A 22,167-nucleotide genomic window follows, 5' to 3' on the forward strand; every position below is an offset into this window, starting at 1 on the left:
AGTCCCGACCAACCATGGAGGGGCCTGGGAAAAGGTGCGCTTGGCCAGACCTCTCACCAGGGCTGGGTTCAATCCCTGGGTTGGGAAGGTCACCCGGAGGAGAGCATGGCAACCCATTCCAGTATTCTTGCCTGGAGAATCCCCAGGGACAGAGGAGCCTCTCAGGCTACAGCCTATGGGGTTGCGAAGAGTCGGACACGATATGGCTGAAGGACATGCACGCACCCACCATGACCCAGGGGACAGAGTCTTCATGACTGTAGGGTGGCCAGGCTAGGGGCCCCAGCTTGGGGCCCAGCCTGGGGAATGGGGGTGCACCCCTCCTCACCATCCCCTACCTGCAGTCCCAGAACTTTACGAGTCAGCTCATGTCCATCTGTTCCCCACCCAGCTCTCTGGACGACGGGGGCCCAGAGCTGATGGCAGACAATGTCAGCCACTAACAACATAGCCCAGGCTCGGAAGCTGGTGGAGCAGCTCCGCATCGAAGCTGGGATCGAGCGCATTAAGGTGAGTAGGGGAGAGGTCACTGGACACACCCACAGCAGACGGTGGGCACGGAGGCTAGCAGGACAGAGGGGGTTTGCACTTGGCTGTGCCTCTTGCTGTGTGACCTTGGGCCACTCGCCTAGCCTCTCTGAGCCTCCATTGTCTCAACAGAAAGACACACTTCCTATTAAGCTAGGTTGTGGGTTGTTGTGAGGGTAAATGTGCCAATGTGCTTCATAAACATTGTGAGACCAGAGGCAGGCCTCAAGGTCTGTTGTGAGCCCACTTCAGCCCTTGGGGTCCATCCCTGGATGGCCCCAGAGAAGGCCGGATGGGGCCTCTCCAAGAGGGTGAGCATGAGGCAGGCACTTTCTCTTCTGGCCCCTCATTCTCAGAGCTCTGTGCCACTCCCTTGTGATAGATGCAAAGAGAAGTCAGAGACCCGGCCCTGGGCAAGGGTGGACACGGAGCCTTTCGATGTTTACTTTTGCCATTTCTGCATGGACTGCATTTTTGGAAATAAGCATGTTCAATTTTTATGCTAAGAAAAAGGACAAGCAGTTCCTTCTCACAAATGCTTAACCCATCAGGGACCAGGAACATGCAAAACAAAATAAGATACTGCATAATTGGGCAGTCAACTTGGCAGGCTTTTTCTTTTTAATTATTTGTATAAAGTTAACCATTTTTAAAGTGCACAATTCAATGGCATTTGGTGAACTGAAAATGTTGTGCAACCATCATGACTAATTGCAGAACATTCCATCACCCCCAAAAGAAACCTTGTCCCCATTAGCAGTCACCCCCATCCCCTCCCCAGCCCAGACAAGGCTGACAACCAGGAACCCACTCTCTGTGTCCGTGGATCTGCCTGCTCTGCACGTTTCCCATCAGTGGAATCACATCCCATGTGTCCTTCTGTGTCTGCTTCTCTCACTGAGCATTGTGTTCTCAGGGTCTGTCCACGTGGTAGTGAGTGTCAGGACTTCTCTCCTTTTCATGGTTGAGTGATGCTCCCATGTGTGGAGGGACACATGTATTTATATAGCTGCATCTTAAGTCCACAAGTGGACATCAGGATGACATCCAGGGCTTTCAAAGATTAAGGACCAGTGGGCCAATCATGGCCTCTTACACAAGAAAGGTGTGTGCCACTTTTCAAAATCACCTTCTCACCAAACCTGTGTCCACTTTGCCAAGGATGCCGAGCCGCCTCCAAGCAGCTGACTCCTGCCACAGACTCCAGCTTGCCGGTGGCCGGGCGAGGGCCAGGGAGTCTCTGTCTGGAAGACACTGGTGGTTTACGCTCCCTCATTAGCCAGGCTCCAACTGCCCACTGCATTAGTCAGAAATATACGACGATATATTACAGAGAGAGAGGGAACATGAGAGGCAGTTTAAAGCACTGGATCACGCGATCTTGGAGCTGACAGTTCTGAAGTCTGCAGGGCTGGACGATGGGCTGGAGATCCAGGGAAGAGCTGCTGCTCTTCCCAAGAGCTTGAGTCCCAAGGCCATCAAGCAGTCTTTTTTCTGAAGGTCTTCAACTGATTAGATGCGGCCCACCCACATTAGGGCATGTCATCTGCTTTATTCAAAGTCCATTAATTTAAATGTTAATCTCATCTAAATTTAAATGTTAATCTCATCCCTGGTAGCTCAGCTGGTTAAGAATCCACCTGCAATGCAGGAGACCCTAGTTCTATTCCTGGGTTGGGAAGATCCCCTGGAGAAGGAAATGGCATCCCAGCCCCTCCAGTATTCTTGCCTGGGAAATCCCATGGACAGAGGAGCCTAGCGGGCTACAGTCCATGGGGTCTCAAAGAGTTGGACACGACTGAGCGACCAAACAACAACAATAAGAGACATCTAGGTTGGCCTTTGACCAGACATCCAAGTACCCATGGCCTCACCAAGTGAACACATAAAATCAGCCATAACCCATGTGTTTGTTCAGGGTTTGCCTCCCCCAGCACCGTCATCTTCTGTCATTGCTCAGTGCAAACACTCACCCCGTGGCCCTGTGGTGGGAGGGGGAGGATCTTTGAGAGCCTTGCACCTCCAGCCCAGCCAGGTGGAAGGAGGTCGCTGCATCCCCCGGGTGGGGTTGGGGGGCCCCCCACGAGGCGTCTGAATGTTCCAGGACTCTGAGCACTCAAAGCATTCCTCAAGGCTGAAGACAGAGCAGCCCGGTTGAAGTGGTTTCCTCCGCCAGTCCCAGCCCTGGCAGAGATCGCTGACTCACCCACCCGTTTGATGTTGGGAGGGCTCCCCGGCAGCCTTTGAACGTGGGGAGGAGCAGAGTCGGGCATGACCCATCTCCCTCCCAGTCACTCCTGAGGTTTTGTGGCCCCAAGACAGCGACCAGGGACCGCAGGGCCAGCCCGAAGGAGAGGCAGGGAGCCGAGGCTGAAGGCACATGGCATCCTGTCTCCAGGGATCCAGGCGGAGCAACAGAATCCGAGCCCGGGGCCCACGCAGAGGCTCCTCTGCAGACTTTCCAGAGAACCCCTGCCTGCCGCTTCTCCGGGTGGGGAGCGGACTGCCAAAGAGTCAAGGGCTGGAGCTGCAGAGATGTGCTGCACCCAAGACTCAAAACGGGGCTGGAGCGGGCAGCCTGGACAGTGCAGCCTGCCCCCACCCCTGCCCTCCCTGCACCTGACACCAGACACTGCTCTCCCCAGGTCAGCTTCCCCAGCGCCTGTTAGGCAGTCCCTTCCTCTTCTCCCTCCTCTTCTGGGGACCCTGATGCAGAGGGTCCTAAGTGTCAGCTTCCTCACCATGGTCACAGCAACCCCACTGGTCAGACAGCACAGGAATCAACCACTGAAGGGCCTGTCCCCCATGCTGGTCCACCTGCCAGCTGGGCTCTCCCCCATCAGGTCCTTTCTTGGACGGACATGGAGACTTAGACCCAACCCTCCCCTGACCTTCCCTTCAGACTCCACACAAGCTCTGCTGGAGGGGGCTCAGTCCTGCGGCTGCTTCTTTAATCTTAAAATTCCAGTAGAACACACATAAAATTGACCACTAATGATATTTTGTGTGTTGACAGTGCTGTGTAACCATCACCACCATCTAATTCCAGAACATTCCATCACCCCCAAAAAGAAGCCCCCCTCTCCGTTAACAGTCACCGTCCCCTCTAGCACCCCAGCCCCTGACAACCAGGAACCCACTCTCTGTGTCTGTGGATCGGCCTGTTCTGGACGTTTCCCATCAGTGGAGTCACACCGTGTGTGTCCCTCTGTGTCTGCTCCTCTCACTGAGCATTGTGTCCTCAGGGTCCGTCCTCGTGGTACCAAGTGTCGGGGCTTCTCTCCTTTCTGTGGCTGAGTGGTGCTCCCCTGTGGGTGGGACACGGTGTGTGTCTTCAGGTGACAGGCACTAGGGTTGTCTCTGTCTTTTGGCTTCTGGAGACATGGATCCTCAGCCCTTTCTCATCTTTCCTCTCTCCTCCTGTGCCCACACCCAGGTCTCCAAAGCCTCCTCCGAACTCATGAGCTACTGTGAGCAGCACGCCCGGAACGACCCCCTGCTGGTGGGAGTCCCCGCCTCCGAGAACCCCTTTAAGGACAAGAAGCCTTGTATTATCCTATAGCTTGGTTGTCTCGCTCGCTCAACTCCTCCACCCCGCTCCCCTTCCCCCGGCCAGGGCGTCAAATCAAGGAAAACTCTTAATTCCGAAAGAAATGCAAACAGTCACCACTGCCCAGGTGGAGTAAAATTTAGCGTCTGGGTTCAAATGGATTACCAGACCCAGTATCGCAGCCCCGTCAGGGGTCGGGCTTCACCACCACTTCCGATGGGGAATAGCTGACATGTCCCAGTGACGTGGTGACAATTTCTGAAAACTGAACTGCCATTTGAATCGTGGTTGGGGCAGAACTGGGCCGGAGAGGGGAAGGGAAGGAGGTGGGTGAATCCGCCGCTGGCGTGGGTGGCCCAGGCAGGTGGCAAGTCTCACACCCTTGGCCATTTGGGAAGACTTCTGCCAAGTGGAGATGCGATGCTTTTCTGGGGAGGTGGGAGGCTGTTTAGCGGAGTAACATTGGGTGGGAGTTGGGGGGAGGGACATTATGCACCCTTTAGCGGAAATTTTTCTCCTTTTCATTTAAAACCTTGTAATTCCATACCACTAAGATCAGGCGTCATCGGCTGAATCTGAGGCGAAGCTGGGTCATATAACAGTGCACACGTGGATTGTAGGGGCCCGGAGGGCAGCTCTGCCCATGAAACACTGTCCCCCAGGGCCACCCGGCTGTGTGGCTTTCCTCTGGCCAGCGTCACCCTCCAGCCACGCTGCGGCTCCCGCCCACCCTAGAAAGGGACTTTCAGCTTGTGGCCCGGGCCACTGAGACGTCCAGCTGTGTTTTCTTTAGTTTTAAGCAGGAGACTTTGGCGTGGGCAGCTAAGAGGCAACGGCCCTGTTTAGCTTCTCCATGTTTTGTTTTGTTCTGCTTTCTGCATCTCCATGGCCATTTTTCCAACAGAAATGCCACCTGGGGAGACCTGCCCGGGGCGCCTGGTGCTTCTGGGTTTGAAAAGGTGTGGGATTGTCTGGAAGTCGCTGCAGAAGCCACGGAGATGGGAGCCTCTGCCCAGACATGGAGAGGCGCTCGCCGCGCTCCACTCCCCCTCACACCCGACCACCCAGAGTGTTTGTAAAGTGTCCTGGCGTGGCCAGTGATGGACGGGGCAGGGGCTTTTTACAATGGTTGTTTCCTATGCTGTGGTATGGACGGTTCAAGGAGTAGGAGGCTGGAGGACTGGCCGAATGCACACCTGCCCTCCTCACCTGCTGGGGCCACCTGCAGCCACCAGGACCCCACAGCCTGAGCTCCAGAGGCTGCCTGCTTCTACGGCCAGGGTTGTCAGGCTCCCAGGCTGAGCGCGAGGGTCCTGGGCAGCCAGCCCAAGGCACGTGGGCTGGCAGGACCCAGAGCCTCTGCTCCTGTTGTGCTCCTAGGCTCAGACCTCGCCTGGCTGCACAGGCTGGTGGGATGCCCAACACCCCATGAGTGCAGACCCAGGGCCGCGCTCCCCTCCCCCAGCACCCAGCTCTCTCCGGCTGGTCCGGGAGCACCTGGGGCCTCAGGGAGCCTGGCTCCCCCGCACCTGCAATTGGACTGGGAAAAGCCCCCGAGCCCCTGACCCCTACACTGCAGCCCCGGGTGGGGAGGCCCCACCTGCCCACCCCTGGCAGAACAGCAGGATGGAACAAAGCCTATTCCAGAAACCCTGGGCACACCCCAGGGGTGGGGGTGGGGGCAGCCAGGGCACAGTGGGGCTCAGCCTGAGGGGCAGAGGGGCAGCAAGGGCAGCCCACGAGCCATCTGCTGACCCGTCACCCTTCGCTCTGGGACAGAAGCCTTAATCCCTTGAGCCAGAGCTCGGTCTGCACATGCCCAGCCTTCTTCCTGAGCCCCCACTGACCCAGGCTCCCACCGCCGGGCCCCAAAGAGGACAAGTGGTCCTGATCTCATTGGGAGCAGCGGGACCCAGACCTGCCCCTCTCTCCGGCCCCTGCCCTGCCAGTTGTGCCAAGCCCAGCACCACCATGTGTCCCTGCCAAGTGACCCTGGAGAAGCCAGCAGAAAGCAAAGCTCAGGACCCCTGGCAGAGGGGGTGGGGGGAACCTGAGTTCAGCAGCCCCATCGCTGGCTCCAGGCTCAGCCAGCTGATGGCCACCCACCCCCTCAAACCCTGAAGCAAAATCAGATCTGGGCTAGAGCTCCCACCCTGCCCCCTCGTTGAGACCCCTGGGATTCAGTGGTCTGGGTAAACTGAGACCCAGAGAGCATGGGGACCACTGTGCCCCCGCCCCATGGCCACACCCGCCCAGCTGCCTACCAGGTACCCACCCACAGCCTCAGAGCCTAGGGAGGTGGCAGGCAGTAGGAACCCTGCTGTGGGCTTCCTTCCAGCAGAGGAAAAAATGCTTTTTTCCTTTTTTATTTTTCCTCTTCAACATCACAGTCCCTCGGGTAGGCCTGGAGCATCTGGGCACACAGGACACTGCTCTGCTTGTGCATTTCTGGCATGCCCGTCGGCAGGAAAACACAGTTTTCAGGGTGTCTTGGAGACTGTAAGTGCCCCACAAGGCCAGTGCCTCTCAGCCACATCCCGAGGGAATTAGGGACACACGCACCCACAAAAGGCAGTGCTGGGCAATGGCTGAGTCTCCCCTCTGCAGCCTGCAGTGCTTCCCTGGGCCTGGCCCAGCCCCCATTCCGTGCCCCTGCTCCTTCCTCCCCAAAGGCGTCCCCCAGGCCCAGAACGAAGTGACTCAGTTGTGACCTCCACCCCACGGGAATGCAGAAGGTGCTTTTTCTTCCTCTGATGTCTTGGCCGCCCTGTCTGGTACTCACTGGGCCTCCAGGCAGCTCATGCAGCTCCAGCCTCCAGACAGGCAGGAAACAGTCACTAGACCTCTGCCCCGAGCCTGAGTGATCAGGGGCAGTTTCGGGGCCATGGGGAGGCCACCACAGGTCGCCTGTCCTTCAAGAGCCTGCGGCTGGGTCCCCTGAAAAGAAGCCATACATCGATACCCTGCCCACTTCCCCCCCACCCGCCCCCGTCCCCGTCCCTGTCCCCAGAGACTATTGCCAAATGTTGTAAAGACTGGTCACCAGGTTCTCAGAAGCAATCTGTGGTTCTAGCGGGTTCTACCCCATCTGTACGTGGATGTCCAGTGGTTTTTATTTCTGATTTAAAAAAAAAAAAGAAAATTCCAGGTGTGCCACACCCTCTTTCCTGCAGTGTTTTAATATCGTGTGGAATTGTTACTACCAAGTGTATTAATCCACAATAAAAAGGCTCACTGCTCCTTTCCTCCCGCCTCCAGCCCTTCCTTGGCTCCCTGGCTACTGCTCATGGGGACCGGGAGGGGTGTGTGGGCTCGGCTTCCGCAGTGGTGACAGTGGTGACGGCTGCCCTGCCACCCCAACTCCCCCCACACCAAGAGGCAGACGAGTCACCTTCAGTTTCTGATCTCTGGTTAGAGAATGTACTGTGTTGTTTAGTCACTAAATCGTGTCTGACTCTTTTGTGACCCCATGGGCTGTAACCCACCAGGTTCCTCTGTCCATGGAATTTCACTGGAGTGGGTAGACAGTCCCTTCTCCAGGGGATCTTCCCAACTCAGGAGTCGAACCCGCACCTCCTGCATTTGGCAGGTGGATTGCTTACCACTGAGCCACCAGGGAAGCCAGTTAGAGAATTCAGAGGGAAGCTATCTGAGGTTCTGGCACGTGTGAGCCGTGGGTCCCAAGGTTTGAGGGTCGTGGGAAAGCACCATGCTCCTCTGAGAACTTAGAGCCCGGGAAAATCTTAATCTCACCCCTTCTTGCTCTCCATCACCCAGACTCCCAGGAAGAAGAGGAGGGGCTCTTGGCCTCACCTCACAGCACATCACAAAGAGTTAAATCTTGTTTTTTTCCCTAAAGATGCTTACTTAAATTTACTTTACTTATTTTTTGGCTGCATGACATGCAGGACCTCAGTTCCCTGACCAGGGATCGAACCAGTGTCCCCTGCAGTGGAAGTGCAGAGTCTTTGCTTATTGCTGCATGTGGGCTTTCCCTAGTTGTGGCGAGTGGGGGCTGCTCGTCGTTGCAGTGTGTGGGCTTCTCATTGCAGTGGCTACTCTTCCTGCAGAGCGCAGGCTCTAGGCGTGCCGGCTTCAGTAGTCGCAGCATTTGGGCTCCCTAGTTTCAGCTCGTGGGCTCTGGAGCACAGGCTCAGCAGTTGTACCACACGGGCTTAGTTGCTCTTCGGCATGTAGGATCTTCCCAGACCAAGGATCGAACTGGTGTCCCTTACACTGCAAGGTGGATGCTTAACCAGGGAAGCCCCAAAGTTCAGAGTCTTAACCTCTGGACCACCAGGGCTCATCTTTAACTCAGATGTTCAGGGATAGAACCATCACATCGTCATGGCAGTCTCCATAGCCAAGTCTGTAACACAAGGTTCATTCAAACACATCATACTTATTTGTTCTTTTGATTTATCAACACAGAACGCTGAGCATTGCAGAATGGGACATGAATATGGAGGCGAGAGCACACATTAAGGTGCCAGACCCTATATCCACCTCTCTAACTGGCTTTAGAGCCTCTTGAGACCCTGATGCTCTAGCCAAAAGAAACTGGATACGAGAGGCATCAACTGACAGGACTGAAAGACCAGATCTGGGACTTCCCTGCTGGTCCAGTGGTTAAGACTCTGAGCTCCCAGTTCAGGGGGCCTGGGTTCCATCCCTGGTCAGGGAACTAGATCCCACATGCTGCAACTAAGGGTTCACAAGCTGCAGCTAAAAGATCCCATGTTCTACAACTAAGACCCAGTGCAGCCAAATAAATAAATATTTAAAGAAGATCAGATCACTCAATCTTAAATCTGGGGCCAGTCACCCGACCATAGCTCAATGAATTCCTATGTCTGCAGTATCTATAAATCCTCTCATCACTTCTTGAATCATGTATTCCATTTTCTCTACATTTTTTCTCTTATACAATTTCTTCATCTTGTTTTTACATTTCTTCCTCTTTGTCCTTTCAACACATTGAAAACCTCAACAAGTGGAACCTGCTCGGCCTCCTGGGGAGCTTGGGCAAGTCACTCTAACCACGGGCGCTTAGTTTTTCAGAGCTGAGAGCAAGACCAAAAACATCAAGTGAGACCTTCAGGGTTTCTTCATGATGATAAGAGGAACAAGCCACAACTGAGATGAAACTTAACATTGATAACAGTAGCTCAAAATATTAAAAAGAACCTTAGGGTCTGTCAAGATCCTGTGATAGTTCTGGAAGACAAGCGCTACTATTCTTTCAACATTTCTTTTTTTTTTGTCAAGTAAGAAAATAAGTAAATTTTTTAAAGTTAATTTTTAAAATTATTTTTAATTATTTTTAAATTATTTTAAAAATTAATTTGTGTTGGAGTATAGTTGCCTTGCAATGCTGTGTTAGTTTCTACTATACAGCACAGTGAATCAGCTATACACATACATATCCCCGTTTTTGGATTTCCCTCCCATTCGGGTGACCACAGTACACTAAGTTTCCCTGAGCTGTACAAGGTTTTTAAAAACTTCTGTTGTAGCTGACTTACAAGGTGTTAATTCTGCCATGCAGCAAAGTGATTCAGTTATGTGCGTGCTAAGTTGCTTCAGTCGTGTCTGACTCTGTGTGACCCCATGGACTGTAGCCCACTAGGCTCCTCTGTCCATGGGGTTCTCCAGGTCAAGACTACTCGAGTGGGTTGCCATGCCCTTCTCTAGGGGATCTTCTGTCTCCTGCATTGGCAGGTGGGTTCTTCATCACTAGCTCCACCTATACACACACAGACACACAGACATGTATGTTCTTTTTTAATATTCTTTTCCATTATGGTTTATCACAGGCTATTGAATACAGTTCTCTGCACTATCCAGTAAGACCTTGCTGCTTATCCATCCTATATATAATAGTTTGCCTCTGCTAACCCCAAACTCCCATCTGCCCCTCCCCTCCACCGCCTCCCCCTTGGCCACAAGTCTGTTTTCTGTGTCTGTTCTCACCATTTCCATAATGTCAAGTTCACACACACACACACACACACACACACGCACACGCATGCACAGTGGTCCCTGTGTTACAGGGGCGGGTGGGCTCTCATGGGAACAGTCTGCCTTGTGTTCACAGTGCTTATCAGAAAGGACTTCTGGGGTCACCACATGTGGAGGAGGAAGGAGGGGGCTTCAGGCTACCCCAGAGGAGCCCTGGAGCTGGCACAGTCTTGCAGAAACTCCCCTGTTGAACCCAAAGGCAGGCCTCTCTAGCTCCATCCAGGAGGCAGGGACCTGGGGCCGGGCAGCTCTCTGCATCTCCTAAAGGAGCTGACAGCTGAAGGGTATCCACTGACAACACTCCAGGAGCCAGGGTAACGCGTCCCTCCCTCCTTGAAGGGCTGCGGGCAGCACATCTCCATGCCCACCTGCCCCACAGCCCCATCCCTCTTGAGTTTTCATATCCAACATTCTTCTACACGTGAACCAGTAGCCTCTACTTAAGAGAGACTTTCGGAAACTGGATGACATCAATGAGAGAAAGATAACAAGTCCTACCAGCCAGACTTCACGTCGCACGCATGCTACTTATGATTAGAAAGTTTGTTTTTGTGCTCAGGAAAGGGTAAGCAAGCTTTCCAGGAGGTTGTGGTGCAGAAGCAAAAGTGCTTATCTAAGCGATGACTCGAATCCTGTTTATCTGCACTTCCGCCTTTGACTCGCGGCCAGCCTCAAGCCCCTCCCCCGGGGGTGGTCCCGCCTCCGAAGCCCGGCCCCTCGCCGGTTCCCAGCCCTGCTGAGTGGTCTGTGCTAGAGCCCAGGCAGCCAATGAGGTGGCTCAGGATGCAGTCTCCCCCGAGAGCGCCCAAGAGATGAGGGACCAGCATCCCACATGACGGGGCCTTTGGAGGCAGCAGCAAAACCTCCAGGACGAGGGTGATGCCCCTGGGTGGCCACGTCAGGCCCAGCCCTTTCTGCGGTACACGTGTGACTGATCAGGAGAAGCCAGTCGCACAGTTTACAGTGGAAAGAATGATGCAAGGCCTCACTGGAGAGCCAGCTCTAGGAACGTAGGGCTCTTTCTCACTAAAATTTATCACTCTGGGAAGAATTCCAAACCCACGGCGGACAAAGGCATCTTCCCCGTGGTCAGAACACAGTCTGCGTCTCACACCTAAGCGAAGTGGTAGTGTGGAGGCTGGGCCAACCAGCAGGTGTTTAGGGTCCCATCTTTCTTATACATTCGGCTTCCATAGCCAGTCTCAGTGATGCCTGTTAACTCATCTCCTATTATAAAGAAAACGTATAACCACAGGTTGAGCACAAGTGCGTGTGACACACCCTCTTCAAGAGCCTCCAGTCCTAAGTAGGAGGTCAGCTATAAGCAGAAGGGGGAGTTTCCACTCAACAGAACATTAGGGGAAAACTCTGCATTCACCGCCCCCAACCCACTCCCCATATTATCAGGAGAATCTAGATGAGTCTGGCAAACACTCAGGTCCCTGTGCTCAAAGGAAGCTCAAAGCCACATGCAGCTGCCCCAGAGATGAGGAATTCTCAGACCAGAGGCTCAAAGTTTCACAGGATAGTCTGGGCACACTGTCTGGGGTCAGAATTGCAACCTGGGGTCAGAATTGCAGTCCCCCCATCTGGTGCAAGACTTAGGGGTGAAAGAAAGACAAAGCTTGAACCTTGGGTCAAGAACTGCTCTCCCAACATCATCCTTCCACTGGGAGGAAGTAGTGGAAGCCCCCCTTCACCCAACATTCCTGTTTCCCTTGATCCTCTGCCAACCTCATCCTGGCCACCTTTGGAGCAGAGAGGAAGTGCCCTTCATGTCTGGTCTCCTTCCTGGCCAGCACACTTTGAGACATTCCCTCTGTGGGCTCCTGGAGGTTCTCTGATTTCAGAAGGAACCTCAGATCCGGAGGGCCCAAAAGCCTGGAACCCAGTATCTTCCTGTAACAGTTGTGACTGTTCGGGAGGGTGGGGACAAGGGCACAGCTGGGCAATGGGTCTGCACAGCCTCGGAGAGCAGCCCAACCAGAGGCAGTGCCCTGAGATGAAAAACAAACAAGCGGGACAGGTTCCACCACCAGGTTAGCTGCGGGACTTCTGCAGCTCAATTCTCTGAGTCTCTATTTCCCTGCCTGAAAAACAAGGATAATTAGTAGCATGGAGGTTGTTATGAAGATATTTAATAGGTGTAAAGTACATAGTAAGCATCCAACATGTAGAACATCTGGCTGACAGTTTAGGATGCTGTAATGCCCTTGACATTCCACTGGCTTGTGGGTAAAACAAGATAGGCAGGGATCTGTGATTTGATCCTGGAAACCTGTCTCCTATAGCAACAGAAGACAGAGAAACTATAACGGACTAAAAATTAACTGCACACATGTGCAGCTGGGCAAATTAGGAACAAAAAGGTACAAAAAGGCCAAAACCCAACTGCCACTTCTGAGGTGCTAGAGAAAAGGGGGTCTTGTTCAGGATCCCCGCACACAGCACCACCAAGGGAGTGGGCAGGCCACCTAAGTCACACCTCCTGCATCCACCCCTACCTTCACCCCATTTGAGGGACCAGTTCACCCCTCACGGATCCTGCAAAGGAACTGTTACTTATTCTCCCTGCCTGGGGCTGCCGCACAAGTCTCAATAAAGCCTTGCCTGAATTCCTCCTCTGGCCTCTTATCAATTTCTATTGACCAAAGAGTCCCAGGACCCAGGTCGGTATCAACTAAGTGATCACTGTCTCTTTTAAGTCTCGGGGGCACTTCTCTGTTCCTGGGCCTTATCTCCCCTGCCAGACTCCCCTCTTTCAGACAGACGCAAGAGGCCTGCAAGTATCACCCAGCACTACAGGAAAAGTAAAAAATAAACATAGGACATCGCCCGCTGTCATGGCCGCTGTGATCGAGGGCGAAGGTCAGGGAGGGTGAGTTTAGGCAGCTCCTCCTTCCATCCCAGCACCTAGGCCCCCTTGGCCCGCCGCCACTTCCGCTCCATTTCCTGCCCATTTCTCCGAAGATGGGCAGCCGCATAAGAGGACCCGGCCTCTTCTCAGAAGGGGCGCTTTGTTTCCTGGGCCTGAGGGGCCGAGCCCTCCGGCCTGAGGCCTGGGAGGGGCCGTTGCGGGCGTCCATCGCCCCAAGCTCGACCAGCCCTTGCTCCCCTCCAAAATTGTCCCCGCGGTGCCTGCCAGAGCCAATTTCGCGGGAAGCCAGAGCGAAACCCCGCCTACCTCCAGGCCCCACCCCTTCGAGGCTGCGCAGAAGGCACTAGAGTTAGGGGGCACGCGCATCCTCAGACCCTTGTTAAGACTCGCCTTCTGATTGGCCAAGCCTCTCAGAGAGGACACGCCTGTACGGGCTCAAGGGGCGGAGCTTCAGCACAGGGCCCGCCCACCCCGAGGCTGGGCAGTGCTGTAAGAAACCTCTGGAAAACCAGTAAGTGAGCTCCTGGGTGCGAAACTTGCGTATGTACCTAGTCTCTTGCTCCACACCCAGGTCACTGTTATTCTAACACACGTATTGGATTATTTGTTACCCTTAAGACCCTTCCCTGCCAAGTTATAACTTGTGGTTTAATCACCCATGAGAGGACTATACAGTTATGTTTTTATGACTCAGATATTAAATGAGAAATACATATATACTTTTAAAAAAATTATTTTACCTGTATGTCCCAAGTACTATATTAAATATAACAGTATTATATGAAAAAAAATGTTGCTTATCCATAATGCCAAATTTAACCAGGTGTCTTGTATTTTATCTGGCAAGCCTATTTATAATTATGTGTTCATCATTGTGACCACCTGATGGATGTTGCCATGGATCCTGGTGATCCACAAGCGCAAGCACCTGCCAGCTTTTGTGTCTCGTTGTCCAGCACCCAGCAGGGTCTGGCCAAAGACAGGTAACTGTAATAGGCTGAATAAGCCCCCTCTCTGCAAAGATGTCCCATTCTATTGCCAGACTATTTTCCAAATTTTGCTGATGGGATTAAAGATTATCTGAGATGGGAATGATCCTGGATTCCCTGGAGGATCCCAAGTCATCACGAGGTCCTTATGAGAGAAAGTGAGAGAGAGGCAGGCGACTCAGAGAAGGTGATATGATGCCCAAAGAAATAGAAAGAGCATGTGATTCAGGGCCATGAATGGAGGGATGGGACACTTTCTAGAAGCTGGAAAAGGCAAGAAAATGGATTCTGCCTGAGAGCCTCCAGAAGACACGTGGCTGGCTTTGCGGAAACCTTGACTTTAGTCCAGTAAGAGGGACTTCCCACTCCTGACCTCCAGGACTTTAAGAGAATAAATCTGTGTTGTTTGTGTTGACATTACAGTAGCAATAGGAAACTCCTACAATGCCCAACAAGGATTTGCTGAGTGAGAGAAGGAACGGATGAAGGAATGCAAAAGGCAGCTTTGGAATAAGACCTAGGTCAGAGCCCAGAGCGTCAGGACACCGCGCTGGCCTCCCATGTGTCACCAGTCATGAGACCCTTCGCCCGTGAAATGATCCCAGGGCCTCAGTTTCCTGACCTGTAGCACAGGGTCACTCCTGAGACCCTCAAAGACTATGAGCCAGCCAGAACCCAAAATGTTCCTGTTGGCTCCAGCCATCCATCACCGTATCCTTTCTGGGACCACCCGCTCCATCACCTGCCAGGACTGTTCTACGCTCTTTCATCTCTTCACTCACATTTTTACAATAACTCTATTGTGGTTATTACCCTGTTTTCCTGAAGGAGGCAACTGAGGCACAGAGAGGTGGAGTCAGTACTCCAAGGTTGCCCAGCGGTTAAGCTGGAGAGAGTAAAACCGTCAGGGAAGGAGCCTTAGATGGGTCCCACTCCTGCCCTGGGTCCTCTGTACCTCGGTGTATGCTCCCCAAGCAGATATTCCTCTAGGGGACATGAAAGTCCCCCTGCCAGAGTGTGGAGATCAAGACCTAGTCTCAGCAAAGCAGACGAGTCACAACCCTGAGAGGAGGTGAAAGGTGAGTGTGGGGAACCCCACCCTGTCCTGGAGATGGAATTCAGATGTGGGATGTCATAGATTCCGAGAGCCCGGAACGTCTGGCTCACCTGGAACGTGGGAACGCCCTTGACAGGCCCCTCCCCCACAACCAGGAAACGGGGTGGGGGTGGGGTGGAAGGAGGGTCCTCTCCAATCCAGGTTTGCCCCAGGGGAGGACCCCCTCCCACACACACACACACACACACACATATTCCTGCGGGCTGTGTGTCCCCGTCTGCCCTTTAAAATCCAGGCGAGCCTTGGGTCAGCCAGGAGGAGGAAGAGGAGGAGGAGAGGCGGGGCGGCTAGCCTGGGTGGAGGAATCCCCAAACCGGCTATTTTTAGCCAGGGAATTTATTCCAACACCTTCCCAAAATAGAAAGCAGCCTCCTCGCCTAACAAAAGGCCAGGGCAGCTCGAGAAGGGGGTGGGACTTCAAGAAAGGTGGCCTCGGGCAGCCCCTCCCCGCCGCCCCCCGCCGCAGGTCCAGTTTCTTCCCAGCCGGTATAAATAGGACTGGCTGTACGCAGAAGGGGCTTCCCTGGTGGGCGATCCAGGGACTTAGCGGGGTCGGGATGCCCAGGAGCCGTAGGGACCCTGGAAACTGGAGTCCCCTCCCCCTTCTCACTGCCCTGGCCCGAGGGCTGCTGACCCGGGAACTGGGAGGGCCCGAGCCACGTAGGCTAAAAATAGCCCTCGCCTCCTCCCAGGCTATTTTTAGAGTCCATTCGTCCTGTGCTCAACACAGAGGCAGCCAGCCGGTGGGCACACCCCGCCGGCCAGCCGGGGCGCCCGGGCTCAGACGCGGGCACCGCCTCTGGCCACCGCAGGGGCCAGGACTGGGAGAGACCAACAGCGTGGACAGATCTGGCTTGACTGCCAGACTTGTTGGGTGGCGCCAGGATAACCCAGGCCTCTCTGAGCCCGCTTGCTGCGGGAAAGAGAGGGAGACAAGCAGTTGAGGGGTCCGGACCCCAGAAGGCGCTGGCAAAGAGGTCTTCCAGCCCCGGCCCCTCACTCCGGACTAAGCCACGGCCTATCCCCCCAGTTTCCGCATCCGTGAAGTGGGGACCTTGGTCGCGCTCAGGGCCGGTCGGGAGCCCAGCGCTCAGCCCGCGGCCGGGCAGGTACCAGGCACAGCGCACGTGTCACTTTCATTTCTCCGGTTCCCCCTCCCCGCCCAGGCCGGCTCCACAAACGCTGGCGCTGATGTCATCCCAGTCGGGTCCAGCCTCCCCGCGCGGCCGACGCAGGCCGGCGCCGCCGTCACAGGCGTTTCTGCGCCAGGGAATCCCGGCCCCCGCGCGGAGGCCCCAATGGAAACCCGTGACGCCAGCGCCCGCTGCCGCCTCAGGTCTTCCGGCCCGGGCGGCGGGGCGGGGCGGGGCGCGGCGTGATCCTGCTGGGCCCCTCCCATTCCACCACCCCCACCCACTGCCAACGCGGGTCCGGGGAGCGCGCGTGCAGCCTCCCGAAGGGCGGAGTGCCCCTGGCGCCCGCAGGGACACGCGCTTGCGGGGTGCGGGCGTGCACAAGTTCACGGGTATGATCTCGTGTGGAAGGCACCATAGGCCTGCGTGCGGGAACCCGGCTAGCTCTAGGGAGTGGGTGGGAATCCCTCGCCTGGGATCCATCTCATACATAATATAATCCATCTCATACCCACCAGGGCCTGTGTTACCTGGGGTGGGGAGGTAGGGGCCCAGCCTGGACGCACACACACTGCCGAGTGCCGGTGGCCTGTGGGCGTGGGGCCGCCGCGATGACTCTGAGCCTGTTCACCGTCTCCGCGCCAGTCTGGGAGCTAATTACTGTCAGGACTAGACGGGTTGGCTGGAAAGATGAACAAATCGCAGTGTGTCTGCAGCACGTCTGGGTCTGCAGGCCCCACCGGCGTCTGTTCTGGGGGTGTAGGGCGTGACAACCGCGCTGTGTGCAGTATGCGCCATGGGGAGCCCTGGACATGTGCGTGGGACCTGGCGGGTCTCCAGTGGGTGTTGGAGGCAAGATCCCAGCCTGCAGGGGTGTGTGTGTGCGCTCGCGCGAGTGCATGTGTGAGAAATCTGTGGAAGCGTTCACTCCCCTTATGTATGAGATGGATCAGTAATAGTTCTCACCTCCTATATTATGGGGAATAAATTAATAAATGTGAGGTGTTTACCCACGGGAGGGGGCCCAGTGACTCCACTCCTGGGTATACTCAAGAGAAATGATTACTTGGGTCCACACCCAGACCCCACTAGCAGCTTTATTCTTTATCACCAGAAACTGTAAACAACCCCAGTTATCTGTCCCAAGTGAACAGGTAAACAGGTCAGGCCATACATAAAATACTAGCCAGCAATAAAACAAACTGAAATATTGACCCTCAGTAAGAGAAGCAGACACAGAAGGCCACACAGGATGCGATCCTATTGATAGGAAATGTCCAGAACAAGCCGATCCACAGACACAAAGAGTGGGTTCCTGGTTTTCAGGGGTGGCGGGGAGGCCTGGGGAGTGCCTGCTTGTGGGACCCAGCTGGTTCTAAGGGGTAATAAAAATATTTTGGAATTAGAGATGATGGTTGCACAAGTCTGAATCCACTAAAAGCCACTGAATTATACCCTTCAAAGGGGTGAATTTCATGGCATCTGAATGGTAATCTTTTTTTTTTTAAGGGGACAAACTGCTTACACAGGCAGCAACGTGATGGATCTCAGCTGCCCTGTGCTAAGTTCAAGGGCCAGACTCAGAAGGCTGGATACTGTGTGATCCTGTGTATGTGACTTCCTGAAAAAGGCTGAAGCCTAGGGACAGGGGAGATGGGTGGTGGCAGGGGCTGGTTGTAGGGGAGGGGTGGACAACCAAAGCTCAGGAAAGGAAGTCTGGAATAGTGGCCTGCTCTCAGCCTTGATTATGTAAGGGTTATACAACTGTATCCTTTTGTCCACACTCACCAAATCACACACCTAAAAAGTATAAACTTACTGTTTACAAATTAGACTTCTATACACTTGCCTTCAAAAAAAAGATTTTTTTGAAGGTATTTTTTTGAAATGGGCCATTTTTAAAGTCTTTATTGAACTTGTTACAATATTGCTTCTGTTTTATGTGTTTTGGCCCTTGCAGCATCCTGCATTGGAAGTCAGAGTCCTAACCACTGGACCACCAGGGAAGACCTGAAAGAAAGGTGTTTAGAAAAGTGTTCATTACTTAGCAAAGCAATAGTAGACTCCAGCTGTTACTATCCTTGCCCTTGTTGTTGCTGCTTGTGTCTGTGCATGTGTCTGTGCGTGTGCAAGCAGCCTCAAACCCTAGGTCCCCAAATATGAAGCACTGGAGCCTCCCTCTCCAACACACACACACACATCTGTGAGCACATACACAACACACAAACACCTGAGCATGAAAGCACGTTGTGGACATACATACAAAAATGCATATGCATAGGGACTTCCCTGGTGGTCCAGTGGTTAGGATGCTGAGCACTGCAGGGGGCACGGGTTCGATCCCTGGTGTTGGGGAACAGAGATTTCGTAAGCCGCAAGATGTGGCCCCCCAAAATATACATGGGCATAGAAACATGCACAGAACACATCCACACACACACATGCATGCACACGTGTGTTCATACAAATGCACACATGGGCGCCCACAAAAACATGCACACACAGCTACACAAGTGCCCACATACACAATTATACACAAAAAACCACATGTACACATACACACAAAAACATACACATGCATGTCACACACGCGCGCACGCGCACACACACACACTGGCAGGGCAGGAACCCCAGGAGCCCCATCTGGAGGCTGGGGAGGAAGCCTCTGAACCAAGACAGGAAGGGGACGCATGTCTGTGTGTCCCAGATTGGGTCTCTGTCACCATGTGTGTGTGTGTCTGTCTGCCGAGGTGGGCGTTTCTGGGCTGCTAGCCTCACTCTGTCTCCAGGACGCAGACAGGTCATCTCCCCCCAGGCTTCCTCCCGCCTCCCCCGGCGTGGTCCCCACCTTCCTGTCCCCACCCTGGCTGCTGGCCGTGGGAACCTACTGTTTGGGCTGAAAGAGGGGCAAGAGGGGCCCGGCCGCATCCTCTTCTCACAGTTCCCCTTCCCCTCTGGGCCTCAGTTTGCCAAGCTGAAAAATGGAAGGATGGTTTCTGGGGGGATCCAGGAGCCACCTCTCCAAGCCCCTCCAACTCTGCACAGCTCTGACCCTGCCAACTCTGACTGTGTTTTTCTGGAGGCTTCTACAGACATAACCTAAGACTGAGAAGAATTTCAAAGGGTGGAAATCCAGGCCGCAGTGCCACCTGGTAATAGATGTTCATAAGGTCAGGGGCAGGGTTCATCATGCCCAGAAGAGCCCCTCCAAACCCAGGTGTGGACTCCCAGGGGCCTAGGGAGGGCAGGTCCGGAGCAGGCTGGAGGATGAACACAAGCAGATTTCAGTCAGAGAAGAGGGGAAATTGTGTGCCCAGGAAAGTATTACTCCGCAAGGCCAGTGGGTGCATACCTAACTCTGGTTTCTGCAGGTGAATGAATTAAGGTGGCCTCAGGTCTTTCCTGATCCATGTGCACGGTACCCCCAAGTGTGCACAGGTGTGAGCTTGTTCACACCCTGCATATATGCCTAGACTGTCAGTCCAGGGATCTTTCTGTTGTTCCCGGAGGTACAAGTGCCCAGCACTTGGTACATCATTGCATAATGATGTTTCCACCTACCATGGCTCACTCCACAAATACTTAGCCGGAGCCACACAACTGATGCTGGAGACACACAGGAGCTAAGGCCGAACACAGACCCGGGGGCCATCGCCTGTGTCGTGTGGTTAGCATACAACCCACAAGTGAATGCAAGCCTGTGTGTGTGCACAGCACGCATGTTGGCCCATGGGCTGCAGGGTTCACACATACAGGCCCAACAGGGGTGTGTGTGTGTGTGCGCGCGCGTACTTGAGCGTCCCCAGTGGCTCCCGTGCAGGCATGTGCAGGCCAAGCCAGGCTCTTCCTTGGCACTGCCCGCTGGCCCCACCCATCTGCCGAGAGTGCCCGGGGCCAGGTGGGGCCGGGCGGGCCCGGAAACCTCTCCCAGCTGCTGTGCCCAGTTTCAGGGAAGCCACCCGCTGGCGAGCTGCCTGCGGAGCCTGCCTGCCTTTGCACCTGCCCCCTGGGCTTCCAGGAAGCTGATGGGGAGAGGCCCGGCCCCCAGCCTTGCCGGCCTGTGTCCACTGCCCAGACCCACAGGTGGAGTGGGGAGTGTGCAGCCAGCTTCCTCTCCCTCCTTCGGAGCCCCTCACAGCCAGAACCAGCAGAGACTCAGGAGGGGAAACTGAGGCACGCACAGGGGCCCCTTGCAGAGGGTCCCAGCTCTCAGGGGGTGCCCCCCACCCCAAATCCGCCTGGGGTCGGAGGTCTGTACAGAGAACGTTTGACCTGGGGAAGAGTTTGCAGTCTTGGGGCCCTCACGTGGTGATTGCCTGTGAAGGTATGCGACCAGAGGGTTTCCATCTGCTCCTGGGGCCTGCACAGGGTGTTGGAGGGCACAGTTGTCTCAGTGCCTGCTGATAGGCATTGGTGAGCCTGTCAGTGCCACGCACTCAGGTGCCACATACAGTGCTGTTTAACGTCAGTGTCTGCACACCGTGGGCGACTCACGCAGGGAGGGCGGTCCTCTCGCAGGTGTTTGCAGGCAGGTGGGTGCCCGCGCGCAGTAAGCCTTGCGCTCAGAAGGAGGGCCGCCCACAGTAGCATTTGCAGGGAGGAGAGGGGGCTGCCCACAGAAGGCCCTGCACGCAGATCGGACCGGGGCTGATCCCCGTGGGCGTCTGTAGCCGAGAGGAGCTCCACACCAAAGGCCTCACGCGCGCAGCCCCGCGCCTCCGCGGCCGGCTCCCCACCCCCGCGCCTGGCCCGGCAGGTCAGGCGGCTCCGGCGGGGCGTGGGGCGGCCGGCGGGGCAGGGAGGCTATTCCGGGGCTGGCGCGGTGCCCGGGCCCTGCGCGCCAGGCCGCCCGGGGAAGGCGCCGCTCACAAAAGGAGGGTCTGTGCAGACGCCCCGCCCTCGGCCCGGCCGCCCGCCGCCAGGGCCTGAGGGGGGAGACGCCGCTGGGGCCGCCGCCGGCCTGGACACCCCCCCTCTACGCCGGGGCAGCCGCAGACACCGCGCCTGGCGGGCACCACAGGGAGGCTGGCACCGCGGGGCACAGGAGGGGGTCGGTGGCGGGCGCTGAGGCTGCGCGCCCAGGACGCACCCGCGGGGCGCGGGTGAGGGTCGGGACGTGGGGAAACTCGGGGGACAGGTTTCTGCATTTCGCCCACTCGGGGATTTCTGTCTCACACACACCCGCCTCTGTCTCCAATTATCCAATTTAAGGATCGAGGAAGCCGGGACTCCTGCCTGCTGGGAAGGGAGGGGCGTCTGGGGCCTGGGTCAGCGCCCCCCGCCCAGTGTCTGGCGGGAGGGCGGGGTGAATGGAAGGGGTAATAAGCGTTCTCCCGGCCCAGCGCTCTGGTGTATTATCAGCTTCGCCTCGCCACGTGGGAGGGTGGTTAGACTTTCCCTTTTGCGGAGGGGGAAACTGAGTCAAGCTTGCGCACACCGGTAGCTGGTTAACCGCCAAAATGAGATTCGAATCCCGAGCTCTGCGATTGCCCTTCCCCCTCGGGCCTGAACTCTGCCCATCCTCTGCCCTGGCAGCGGACCCAAAGGCACTTATGGTGCGCCTGCTGTGTACGCGTTGATACAAACGCCATCCCGCGCCTGCACGCAGGCAATTGCGCGCTCACGCCTGGGGCAGGCGCGCACACGTGTGCAAGAAGGTCATAGGCTCCTCCGCGACGCCCCTCACCCCACTCCATCCCAGAGCAGCCGCGGGGCTTGGGAACCTGGCACCCGGGAGCAGGGGATGGGTGGGAACGAGGAAGAACAAGGAAGCAGGAAAGAATAGGGAGGGACTGCAGACTGACCCCCGCCTTCTTCAGATGGAGTTGCTCTATGTGTGTATGTGTTTGCATGCACGTGCTAATCCCTGGGCATCCTAGGGGTGGGGGTATCGCTCAGGCTGTATGTCACTCTGGGTCTCAGCAGGCGATCACCGTGGGTCCCTGGGTACC

The 22,167-nt window shown here is 55.5% G+C and overlaps 1 protein-coding gene across 2 annotated transcripts in view; it reads left to right on the top strand.

Annotated features, from left to right (window-relative positions):
• Positions 1-7,323, top strand: part of GNG7 (G protein subunit gamma 7) — a 137,196-nt gene extending 129,873 nt beyond the window's left edge. For both annotated transcript variants that reach the window (XM_020895395.2, XM_020895396.2), the window contains 2 exons: positions 392-510; positions 3,965-7,323. In XM_020895395.2, coding sequence (XP_020751054.1) covers positions 430-510; positions 3,965-4,090 — 207 coding nt within the window. In that variant the 5' untranslated portion in view covers positions 392-429 and the 3' untranslated portion in view covers positions 4,091-7,323. The remainder of the gene's footprint in view (positions 1-391; positions 511-3,964) is intronic.
• The last annotated feature ends 14,844 nt before the right edge of the window (positions 7,324-22,167 follow it).

This window comes from Odocoileus virginianus, chromosome 3, assembly GCF_023699985.2.
Source record: "Odocoileus virginianus isolate 20LAN1187 ecotype Illinois chromosome 3, Ovbor_1.2, whole genome shotgun sequence".
NCBI lineage: Eukaryota > Metazoa > Chordata > Mammalia > Artiodactyla > Cervidae > Odocoileus > Odocoileus virginianus.